The following is a 12,642-nucleotide window of genomic DNA, read 5'->3' as shown; positions in this document are numbered from 1 at the left end:
GGGGTCGCAAAGAGTCGGACACGACTGAGCGACTGAACTGAACTGAACTGAAGGTGGGAGAGGGGCAGTAACTTTACAGTGGAAAAAAACCTCACAATTAGTATCTCAATCAGGCAATAAAGGTCAACATCAACAGTGATATATCATGTTGATAGTATGAATGATGATACAATTTAATCAATATAAATGGCACTTTATGTCTGTGATCTTCCTACAAAAAACTCACAACCCCAGTCTAATCATGAGAAAAACATCTGATGAGTTCCAAGAGAGGGATATTCTACAAAATACCTGACGGGTACTTCTCAAAACTGTCAAGGTCATCAAAAACAAGGGAAGTCTGAGAAAATGTCATAGCCAAGAGGAGGCTAAGGAGACATGGCAACCAAATGCAATGTGGTGTGCTGGATGGATTCCTAAAACAGAAAAAGGACATGAGGTTAAAACTAAGGGAATCTATTGAATAAAGTAGAACTTTAGCTATGGTATTAATATCAGTTCACTAAGTATAATGAATGTACATAGTAATGTAAGAAGTTAATAAGGCAAACTGGGTATCAGATCCTTGGGAATTCTGCATAGTATCTTCTCAATTTTTCTATACACCTAAAACTCTTGTAAAAAATCAAGTCTACTAAAAAAAAATAAAATAAATTGTGATTCAATAAGAGGAAGGCAATGTGTGCTTCCATTTGCAAATTTACTTGTCCCTGGAACCCCCTTTTGTGGAGCATCTCTCAGGGTGAGGATTCGGCATAAAACACTCGGGAAAAGGCTGACGCAGTAAAAGAAGTCTCTTCCCCTTATCAGCCCAGATTTCCTGGCCACCTTCCCTTTGGCAGGCAGCACTTTCTACCTTGTGTTACAGATACATGTGTCCAAGTCTTATTTCAATGATCAAATCATGTAGTTTCCTGAAGGCAGAATCTCCATCTAATTTATTTCTGCATCTCCACAGCACACAGCAGAGTGTCTTTTACTCACGGGCATTCAGTAAACATCTGTTAAATAAATACTGTAAGAAAAGATGGGAAATGCCTTTTCTTACTGATTCATTATAAACTAAGTTTCTGCTACATAAAGTCTGGGTTGTCATGCCCTCCTCCAGGGATAGTGTGCTACCAGAGTTCAAAAGAGGGAGAAATCCTTTCAACAGGAGTAATAAAAACCTCAGCAAAGAGATGCCATCTAAGCTGACACAAAATAAATGGGATTTACATAATACAGAACAAGCAGAGGGCTTTCCATGACAGCAAAACCAAAAGTGTTAAAGACACAATAGGAAAGGCAAAATGCTTCACTTGGATGGGCACAAAGGGCAGTTATAAGACAGCAGAGACTGATGGAGTGGAATCGTCTCTGCTGGGGACAGAAAGTAATTACCCTTCATGGTGGGCTTTGGAGTAGGAACATCATTTACTAGGCAACTGGCAGTCATTGAAGGTTTCCTAGAAGGCAGTGAGAAATATTATAAGGGTAAATCCTAGAGAAAGAAATGGCAACCCAAAAACATAGGCCCCCCCCAAAATAAAGTCTCACTGTTTCCAAAAATAAAGTCTCCACTGTTTATCTTTTTTTTTTTAGTAGACTTGATTTTTTACTAGAGTTTTAGACGTATAGAAAAATCAAGAAGATACTATGGAGAATTCCCAAGGATCTGATACCCAGTTTCCCTCTATTTACCATGAAGTGATGGGACCAGATGCCATGTTTTCTGAATGGTGAGTTTTAAGCCAACTTTTTCACTCTCCTCTTTCACTTTCATCAAGAGGCTCTTTAGTTCTCCTTCACTCTTCTGCCATAAGGGTGGTGTCATTTGCATATCTGGCAATCTTGATTCCGGCTTGTGCTTCATCCAGCCTGGCATTTCACATGATATATCCTGCATATAAGTTTAAAGAAGCAGGGTGACAATATTCAGCCTTGATGTACTCCTTTCCAATTTGGAACCAGTCTGTTGTTCCATGCCAAGTTCTAACTGTTGCTTCTTGACCTGCATACAGATTTCTCAAGAGGCAGGTCAGGGGTCTGGTATTCCCATCTCTTTCAGAATTTTCCACAGTTTGTTGTGATCCACACAGTCAAGGCTTTGGCATAGTCAATAAAGCAAAAGTAAATGTTTTTCTGGAACTCTCTTGCTTTTTCTAGGATCTAGCAGATGTTGGCAATTTGATCTCTGGTTCCTCTGCCTTTTCTAAATCCAGCTTGAACATCTGGAAGTTCACGGTTCCTGTACTGTTGAAGCCTGGCTTGAAGAATTTTGAGCATTACTTTGCTAGTGTGTGAGATGAGTACAATTGTGCGGTAGTTTGAGCATTCCTTGGCATTGCCCTTCTTTGGGACTAGAATGAAAACAGACCTTTTCCAGTCCTGTGGCCACTGCTGAGTTTTCTAGATTTGCTGGCATATTTTCCAGTCCTGTGGCTGTTGCTGAGTTTTCCAAATTTGCTGGCATATTGAATGCAACACTTTCACAGCATCATCTTTTAGGATTTGAAATAGCTCAACTGGAATTCCATCACCTCCACTAGCTTTGTTTGTAGTGATGCTTCCTAAGGCCCACTTGACATCACATTGCAGGACATCTGGCTCTAGGTGAGTGATCACACCATCGTGGTTATCTGGGTCATGAAGATCTTTTTTGTACAGTTCTTCTGTGTATTCTTGCCACCTCTTCTTAATATCATCTGCTTCTGTTAGTCGCATACCATTTCTCTCCTTTATTGTCCAATCTTGGCATGAAATGTTCCCTTGGGGTCTCTAATTTTCTTGAAGAGATCTCTAGTCTTTCCCATTCTATTATTTTCCTCTATTTCTTTGCATTGATCACTGAGGAAGGCTTCCTTATCTCTCCTTGCTATTCCCTGGAAATCTGCATTCAAATGGGTATATCTTTCCTTTTCTCCTTTGCCTTTAGCTTCTCCTCTTTTCTCAGTTATTTGTAAGGCCTCCTCAGACAACCATTTTGCCTTTTTGCATTTCTTTTTCTTGGGGATGGTCTTATCACCGCCTCCTGTATAATGAACCTCCGTCCATAGATCTTCAGGCACTCTGTCTATCAGATCTAATCCCTTGACTCTGTTTGTCACTTCCACTGTATACCTGTAAAGCGATTTGATGTCGGTCAAACCTGAGTGGTCTAGCGTTTTTTCCTACTTTGTTCAATTTTAAGTCTGAATTTAGCAATAAGGAGTTCATGATGTGAGCCACAGTCAGCTCCTAGTCTTGTTTTTGCTGACTGCATAGTTTCTCCATCTTGGGCTGCAAAGAATATAATCAATCTGATTTTGGTACTGACCATCAAAAGCAGATAATTAATAATAAAAGGATTGAGATGCAACAAAATGAACCCACTGAAAGATAAATGGGTTTAGACTAAACTAATGGTAAACATATAAGTTAAATAAGCAGGGTGACAATATACAGCCTTGACGAACTCTTTTTCCTATGTGGAACCAGTCTGTTGTTCCATATCCAGTTCTAACTGTTGCTTCCTGACCTGCATACAGGTTTCTCAAGAGGCAGGTCAGGTGGTCTGGTATTCCCATCTCTTTCAGAATTTTCCACAGTTTATTGTGATCCACACAGTCAAAGGCTTTGGCATAGTCAATAAAGCAGAAGTAGATGTTTTTCTGGAACTCTCTTGCTTTTTTCACGATCCAGCGGATCTTGGCAATTTGATCTCTGGTTCCTCTGCCTTTTCTAAAACCAGCTTGAACATCTCGAAGTTCACGGTTCACGTATTGCTGAAGCCTGGCTTGGAGAATTTTGAGCATTACTTTACTAGCGTGTGAGATGAGTGCAATTGTGCAGTAGTTTGAGCATTCCTTGGCATTGCCTTTCTTTGGGATTGGAATGAAAACAGACCTTTTCCAGTCCTGTGGCCACTGCTGAGTTTTCCAAATTTGCTGGCATATTGAGTGCAGCACTTTCACAGCATCATCTTTCAGGATTTGGAATAGCTCAACTGGAATTCCATCACCGCCACTAGCTTTGTTCATAGTGATGCTTTCTAAGGCCCTCTTGACTTCACATTCCAGGATGTCTGGCTCTAGGTCAGTGATCACACCATCGTGATTATCTGGGTCGTGAAGCTCTTTTATGTACAGTTCTTTTGTGTGTATTCTTGCCACCTCTTCTTAATATCTTCTGCTTCTGTTAGGTCCATATCATTTCTGTCCTTTATCGAGCCCATCTTTGCATGAAATGTTCCCTTGGTATCTCTAATTTTCTTGAAGAGATCTCTAGTCTTGCCCATTCTGTTGTTTTCCTCTGTTTCTTTGCATTGATCACTGAGGAAGGCTTCCTTATCTCTTCTTGCTCTTCTTTGGAACTCTGCATTCAGATGCTTATATCTTTCCTTTTCTCCTTTGCTTTTCACTTCTCTTCTTTTCACAGCTATTTGAAAGGCCTCCCCAGACAGCCATTTTGCTTTTTTGCATTTCTTTTCCATGGGGATGGTCTTGATCCCTGTCTCCTGTACAATGTCACGAACCTCCGTCCATAGTTCATCAGGCACTCTATCTATTAGATCTAGTCCCTTAAATCTATTTCTCACTTCCACTGTATAATCATAAGGGATTTGATTTAGGTCATACCTGAATGGTCTAGTGGTTTTCCCTACTTTCTTCAATTTAAGTCTGAATTTGGCAATAAGGAGTTCATGATCTGAGCCACAGTCAGCTCCTGGTCTTGTTTTGTTGACTGTATAGAGCTTCTCCATCTTTGGCTGCAAAGAACATAATCCATCTGATTTCGGTGTTGACCATCTGGTGATGTCCATGTGTAGAGTCTTCTCTTGTGTTGTTGAAGAGGGTGTTTGCTATGACCAGTGCATTTTCTTGGCAAAACTGTATTAGTCTTTGCCCTGCTTCATTCCGTATTCCAAGGCCAAATTTGCCTGTTACTCCAGGTGTTTCTTGACTTCCTACTTTTGCATTCCAGTCCCCTATAATGAAAAGGACATCTTTTTTGGGTGTTAGTTCTAAAAGGTCTTGTAGGTCTTCATAGAACCGTTCAACTTCAGCGTCACTGGTTGGGGCATAGACTTGGATTACTGTGATATTGAATGGTTTGCCTTGGAAACGAACAGAGATCATTTTGTCATTTTTCAGATTGCATCCAAGTACTGCATTATGGACTCTTTTGTTGATCATGATGGCTACTCCATTTCTTCTGAGGGATTCCTGCCCACAGTAGTAGATATAATGGTCATCTGAGTTAAATTCACCCATTCCAGTCCATTTGAGTTTGCTGATTCCTAGAATGTCGACATTCACTCTTGCCATCTCTTGTTTGACCACTTCCAAAGCAGCCATAAACAACATGTAAATAAAGGAGCATGATTATTTTCTAATAAATATATTTGATTAATTCCTATAATTTTCATGGGTCTCAAGACAGTATTCTTTTGATTTTTCAACCAGTTGAAAATGTAAAAAAAAAAAAAAAAAATCCTAGCTTGCCCACGATACAAAAACAGGTAGCAGGGCAGATCTGGCCCATGGGCTGTAGCATGCCAACTCTTGATCTAGTGGGTAAGCCTAGAAAGAAGAGAGAAGACTACCATACATATACTTACCATTCATACACAGTCTCAGCAACTAGCAGTAGACTTTAAGAACAGACCTATTATTCACCTCTTCAGTCTTAATAAGAAACCAACTTCTGTTTTTTACACGTTAAAACTGATACTTTCTCTAAAATGTTCAAAAATTTTCCAATTTTGCCAAAAAAAACAATCTTAGAACTAGATATTTAGCTTTATTTTCTTGAGTTCAGACCTTTATAATAAAAGACCAAACAATTCTTTCATACACGCATCATTTCAATATTATGCTTTATGACACACTGATAGTAAATACCATCTGATTGCTGGACCTAAAGTATTAATACTACATAGAGATACAAATATCAGAGAAGGCAATGGCACCCCACTCCAATACTCTTGCATGGAAAATCCCATGGGCGGAGGAGCCTGGTAGGCTGCAGTCCATGGGGTCACTGAGGGTCGGACACAACTGAGCAACTTCACTTTCACTTTTCACTCTCATGCATTGGAGAAGGAAATGGCAACCCACTCCAGCGTTCTTGCCTGGAGAATCCCAGGGACGGGGGAGCCTGGTGGGCTGCCGTCTATGGGGTCGCACAGAGTCGGACACACCTGAAGTGACTTAGCAGCAGCAGAGATAGAAATATACTACACATTAATATTTCCTCAAATATCTCCATGTTTTTTGTTTACATTGCTTCCTTTCACCCTCCAATTTTAAGGGCTTTTTAAAAAATCTGCCTAACATCCAGCACATGAAACATAGTAACTCAAAGCAGCAGAACACTTCTCAGGAGCAGCAGAACCACTGCGTAATTGCTGAAGCTGGGTGATGGGTTCATGGGAGTTCGCCAGGGTGTATTTCAAATTTTTAATAATAGTTTCCGAGACTACGATGGAGAAAGAAGGTCAGCTTATGATGTCCATTAAAGCCTCAGGAGTGGCAGTTAGAGGGTCCCCAGCACTGAGAGGAAGGCTCATGAACAGTCCTACCTCACAGGCAGGTAGACCAGGCTGGGCAAAGGCAAAGGCCAGCTAAAGAATTAGGGACATTTAGACAGCTTATTGTTTCTATTTTAACAGCTTTTTATAGTCTTTCTATTTAAATTGTTTTATTTTATTCTTTTAAAGTGACTTTTCGTTGTTTGTCAGTTCATCTTAGATTACAGGAGTCATTTGGATTCTGCAACTGAATACAACTAGTATGTGACAACCTGTATGAAAACAAATATATTTCAAATACACTATCAGTAACACTGGTGTCAAAAGCCAAAATTTTAGGGGACAAGTGAGTCAGTTCATTCCCTATTCTTTCCTTTAATATCACAGAACTTGAGGAACAAATCAGTACATAAAACTTTTATCATATTTTAAATCTTAGGCCAGTATGGTACATGATTTTTTTCCCTTCTACTCAGTATTTTCAGAATTACTATAGAAATTAAGTAAGTAATCCTTGGTTACCGAATATAAACAGCATACAAATACTATTTGCATCACTTTAGTAGTCCTTATCCAGTCTTTCATATAATAAATATAGTCCTAATGTTAATAAGGATCTTTCATTCTGCATTATATAACTTGGTATGGAATAATAAAATTAAAATGAACAATAGCCAACCTGTGCTTTCCGCATGTATACCAAAGGTTCTTTAAGATGTTCAGGAGGTGCAGCAGGATGACTAGGTAAAGGAAACCTGAGGACAGAAAGAGGGAGCTAAATATTACATACCACTTTTGATAATTAATCAGTTTGTTTGGTTAGAAATTACTTACCTCTATAGTCCATGATATATGAAACAGAACATTTGCTAGCAGTTCTATGTACTTATACAAGGTACAACAACCTAACAAAACTTTAATTCTTATCCTGCTAGCATTGTAACTTTAAATTAGCAATTTAATGACATTAAAAGTTAAAGTGGAATTCATAGATTGAGGTAACTTTTAAATTATTTAGCTCTGTAAGTGCTCATATGAAATTTTCACAACTGTTAATTTTAGTATATAAATATTATAACAGAAATTTTTAAAATCTGAAATCTAAACAAGTCCATTAACTTACTAAAATATCAACTTTTCTCAATTCTCCCAATTTCCTTTTCCACAGAATTGAAGTGATAGTATAAATACTCTTTTGTAATAGCCATATTTTAGCATGCAATATATTACATACTATATTAATTCACAGACTTAATAAAATTTTTTAAATTTAATGTCAAATTCTGTTTTCTGTGTAACATGACATTTTATATTCAAAATATATTGTTTTTATTAAGAAAACAGATTCATTTATTCAACATATTTGAGCCATTCTAGGTATATGGTGAGATTAAGACAGTGTCTCCTATTCTCATGTACCTAATATTCTAGTGAAGAAAGACAGTCAATATTCATTAAAAAAAAAAAAACAAATAGAATAACATAAAAGAGTAGTAAATGCCATGAGAAAATGAGAGCAGGATAAAGTCTAAATGATTTGGAAGGGCAGGGAAGGTGTCTAGGAAACCTAATGTTTGAATCAAGACATGAGTGAAAAGGAGCCAACCAACATTCCAAGCAAAAGGATAGCAAGCACAAAACTCTGAGGTGGGAAACTGTGGAATGTTTAAAAATCAGAAAAAGCCGGGATGGCTGAAATGTAATGACTGAGGCACAGAGTGATATAAAATCATAGAGAAGCCAATAGGAAAACACAACAATTAACATTTCCTTAGAGGTTTCAATCTCTTTCACAACTGATACCTCTAATTAAAATTAGTCATAGAAATTATACCCATGTAAAGCAACCATATTCTAACAATCAAGAACCATGCACTGAGTTCTCAAGAAATTCCTCATCCAAACAGGGATATCTAAAGGGGAACTTTAGACAGTTTTACTAACTGTTTCTAATTGTTTTTTCTGCTAAAATCTGCATTCCATGTACCTAAACAAATCACCTTTCCACACTCACCAAAAAAAAAAACAAAAACCACTGGTAATTTCTAGATACCTGAGTATTTCAAGTTGTATATTTTATACTGCTCACTATATTACTTGTAAAGATACATATGTTTTATAATGAAATGTAATTCTAAAATCCTTCCATTTAACAGTAATTATTTCTAAATTTAATAAAACTTGGAAATTTAGAAACTTGAGAGCGTTTACTGATGATCTTAAAGGTTATTTAGAAAAGATCCTGGTGGCTCAGATGATAAAGAACCTGCCTGCAAAGCAGGAGACTCAGGTACAAACCCTGGTTCAGGAAGATCCCCTGGAGAAGGGCATGGCAACACACCCCAGTATTCTTGCCTAGAGAATTCCATGGCAGAGGAGCCTGGCAGGCTGTAGTCCATGGGGTCACAAAGGGTCGGACACGACTGAGTGACTAACGCTTTCTTACTTTAAGGGTTATTTCAGACTTTATTTTTCTGGGCTCCAAAATCACTACATATGGTGACTGCAGCCATGAAATTAAAAGACGCTTACTCCTTGGAAGGAAAGTTTTGACCAACCTAGATAGCATATTCAAAAGCAGAGACATTACTTTGCCAACAAAGGTTCGTCTAGTCAAGGCTATGGTTTTTCCTGTGGTCATGTATGGATGTGAGAGTTGGACCGTGAAGAAAGCTGAGCACCGAAGAATTGATGCTTTTGAACTGTGGTGTTGGAGAAGACTCTTGAGAGTCCCTTGGACTGCAAGGAGATCCAACCAGTCCATTCTGAAGGAGATCAGCCCTGGGATTTCTTTGCAAGGAATGATGCTAAAGCTGAAACTCCAGTACTTTGGCCACCTCATGTGAAGAGTTGACTCATTGGAAAAGTCTCTGATGCTGGGAGGGATTGGGGGCAAGAGAAGAAAGGGACAACAGAGAATGAGATGGCTGGATGGCATCACTGACTCGATGAATGTGAGTCTGAGTGAACTCCGGGAGTTGGTGATGGACAGGGAGGCCTGGTGTGCTGCGATTCATGGGGTCGCAAAGAGTCGGACACGACTTAGCGACTGAACTGAAGTGAACTGAATACAAAGAAATGAGGATCAGCAGATAGGAACAATACAGAAACTGGATGTCACTCTTTACTCCTCCCTCTTCCTGTCTCTCCAAATCCCTCTAAATACCACCCATCTTTTACTACCTCACTGACACTGATTTGGGCAATGACATTATTTGCTTGCATTCATCTGACATATTCATAAGCAGTCTCCCCTGCATCTACACTATCTTCAACCTATTTGTCAATTTGCCTGGCTGTTCGTCAGGAGTAGTGTGTCCTTTATTCACCAGTGATTGTATTTCCAGTGTCTAGCATAAGACCTGGCACATACTAGATACCGAGTACATTATTGAATGGGCTTCCCAGGTGGCTCAGATGGTAAAGAATCTGCCAACAATGCAGGAGATGTGGGTTCAGTCCCTGGGTCAGGAAGATCTCCTGGAGAAGGAAATGGCAATGTACTCCAGTATTCTTGCCTTGAGAATCCCTTGGATAGAGGAGCCAGGCAGGCTACAGTCCATGGGGTCACAAAGAGTCAGACACAACTGAGCATGCACATATGCACATTTCTAAATAACTAAAACCCAAATGTGATCATATCACTACTAAATCCTAAAATGGTACCCAAATGCTTTTAGGATCTAGTCTACAAATCCTTGAGTAACAGGCACAAGCCTGCCTACAGATCCAGCTTCATTCTTTCCTATGGCCCTTTGCCCTCGACCATCCAGCCATACAATTTTTATTCTTCCAATATATAACATTCTTTTCCACCTCTAAATGTCTGTGGGCTTCCCAGGTGGCGCCAGTGTAAAGAATCCACCTGCCAGTACAGGAGATGCAAGAGATCTGGGTTCAATCCCTGGGCTGGGAAGATCCCCTGGAGGAGGAAATGGCAACCTGCTCCAATATTCTCACCTGGGAAATCCCAAGGACAGAGGGGCCTGGAAGGCTACAGTCCTCAGGTTTACAAAAGAGTTGGACACAACTAAACACATATGCATGTGTGAAACATCTGTACCTGTTGTTCCCTTGTGCCCAAAGCATTTTTCTTCTCTATTCCTTCCCCTAACTGTAGCTTTGCTTTCTGATCTCAGTCTGAATATTATTTCCTGTGACAAGTCATCATGACACCTCCAGTCTGAGTTACGCACCGGCCCTATGTACTGCTTGCACTTACCCTATTACAGCACTTACTATATTCTACTGTAATTGCGTCTGTAAAGTCTCTGTGCCCCACTGGGATGTAAGCTCCATTAAAAGCAAACACTATCTACTTACTTGTGCATTATGCCAGCACCTAGCTCTGAACATAACAATTGTTATGTGTAACATTTACGACTAAGAGGGCAAGAAGAACTATGATTAGGAGATTTTAGAGATGCCCAGGTCTACTACCTGAGGACTCTCTTAGAGAACACTGTGCATGTCTATAAAAGACTGACCTAGTCTGGTGATCTAGTATAAGGTACTCATTAATCTAAAAATCTGTCTGTTTTGAGGCCCACTATCATTAAACATTTATATGTCTCCAAAATATGGTAGACACTTGCATATATATACTATAACAGCAAATTGTGGTATCTGTTTTTATAACATATACGCATATGAAAGGTTAAAAAGGTTTATATATTCTTTTAATTTGTATTCCATAAGGAAAATAATATATCTTCTAATTCTTTATATGCATGCTCAGTCTCTTCAGTCATGTCGAACTCTTTGCAACCTCATGGACTATAGGCCCCCCTGGGTCCTCTGGTCCATGAGATTCTCCAGGCAAGAATACTAGAGTGGGTTGCCATTTCCTTCTCCAAACTGCTCTACATAAAATACAATAAAGACTAGGAGACAAAGAAATGGGTACATTTTCAAAGTAAAGACTTTCTTAAATATTTACAGTAAATATTTAGGATTAATAGTTTCACTAAGTTTTCTCAATTCAAAAAGATATTTATTGTGTGCTAGCCCTAGGGGTGGCTCAATGACTACTTGCTGACTCCATGTCATTTATTTGATGCTATAGGAGATACTCAAAGAAATGTAAGACATAATTCTTGTTTTAGAACATTTTTAATCTAGGTAAAAAACAAGATGCAAGTATATGTGAGAAGTAGTAAAAAGTATGGCTTTAGAATATGTTTCACTAGAGGTGAAATCCCAGCACTGCCATTTACTAGCTACATGATTTTCAGCAAGTTACTTAAGTGATCTTAGACTCAGTTTTCTCTTCTGTAAAATAATTAGAATAATAAAATCTGCTTTGTAGGGTGTTATAAAGACTACCTAATATAGACAATGCCTATAAAGTGCTTATTACCACAGTGCTGGACATAAACATTCAATCAATGTAAATTATCACTGATATAATATTAAATAGTTTTTAGCACAATAATAGATAAGGTATGCAATTTTGAAGTGGAAAGAGTTAACCTGGGCTAGTGTTATGTTTCATGTAATAAAAGACTGTAGAAATTTTTCTGCTATACTTGTTAAATAAAAATCTGACTAAAATCTTTGGAATCATTACTAAAATAAGTATGACATGAGCAAATTCCAGGTATGATGTATACAGTTCACATGGCCACAGTTCTATTAGGAATGAGAGTATGTGCATTTTTTTTTTCAGTTCCAATCATTTATATTAATAGATATTTCTATCTTAGTTTTGCTTTATTTACCTATGCATGTAATGGTTTCTACCAATGAAAAATGGACCAGAATACGCTAAGTCCACTTACTTTTCTGATTTGCATGAGGAAACACTTCTTCCCCGACTCCAGATGTGCCCTTTCATATAAAACGAACTGCCTCCCTGTAACATACTTGACCTCTTTCCAGGGCTTTACTCACTATACCCCAGAAGAGAATAAATGCCCTCTCCAACTTTTAAATTTTGGAAGAATAAACTGAATATGCTCACAGTGTTATTTAAGTAGAAGGTTAAGTCTGAGTCTGGAGTTCAGCTAAAGAGTTTATTTTGCTCTTGCACTAAGCTATGTCCTCCTACCAATCTTTATCACAAGTAAAAGTATAGTTTTGATTTCCCATTTGCCTTTATATTTTATTTTCTTTATTTGTTCAGAACCCAAGTGAGGCAACAGGCAGTT

The 12,642-nt window shown here is 38.5% G+C and overlaps 1 protein-coding gene across 2 annotated transcripts in view; it reads right to left on the bottom strand.

The window, feature by feature from the left end:
- The window catches only part of TBC1D19 (TBC1 domain family member 19), a 151,608-nt gene that overhangs the window by 108,813 nt on the left and 30,153 nt on the right, over positions 1–12,642 (bottom strand). For both annotated transcript variants that reach the window (XM_027544218.1, XM_027544217.1), the window contains exon 4: positions 7,173–7,248. In XM_027544218.1, coding sequence (XP_027400019.1) covers positions 7,173–7,248 — 76 coding nt within the window. The remainder of the gene's footprint in view (positions 1–7,172; positions 7,249–12,642) is intronic.

Source organism: Bos indicus x Bos taurus, chromosome 6 (assembly GCF_003369695.1).
Source record: "Bos indicus x Bos taurus breed Angus x Brahman F1 hybrid chromosome 6, Bos_hybrid_MaternalHap_v2.0, whole genome shotgun sequence".
In the NCBI taxonomy this organism is placed as follows: domain Eukaryota; kingdom Metazoa; phylum Chordata; class Mammalia; order Artiodactyla; family Bovidae; genus Bos; species Bos indicus x Bos taurus.
The sequence above is the reverse complement of the archived record's forward strand: the minus strand, read 5'-3'. Positions and strand labels throughout refer to the sequence as shown.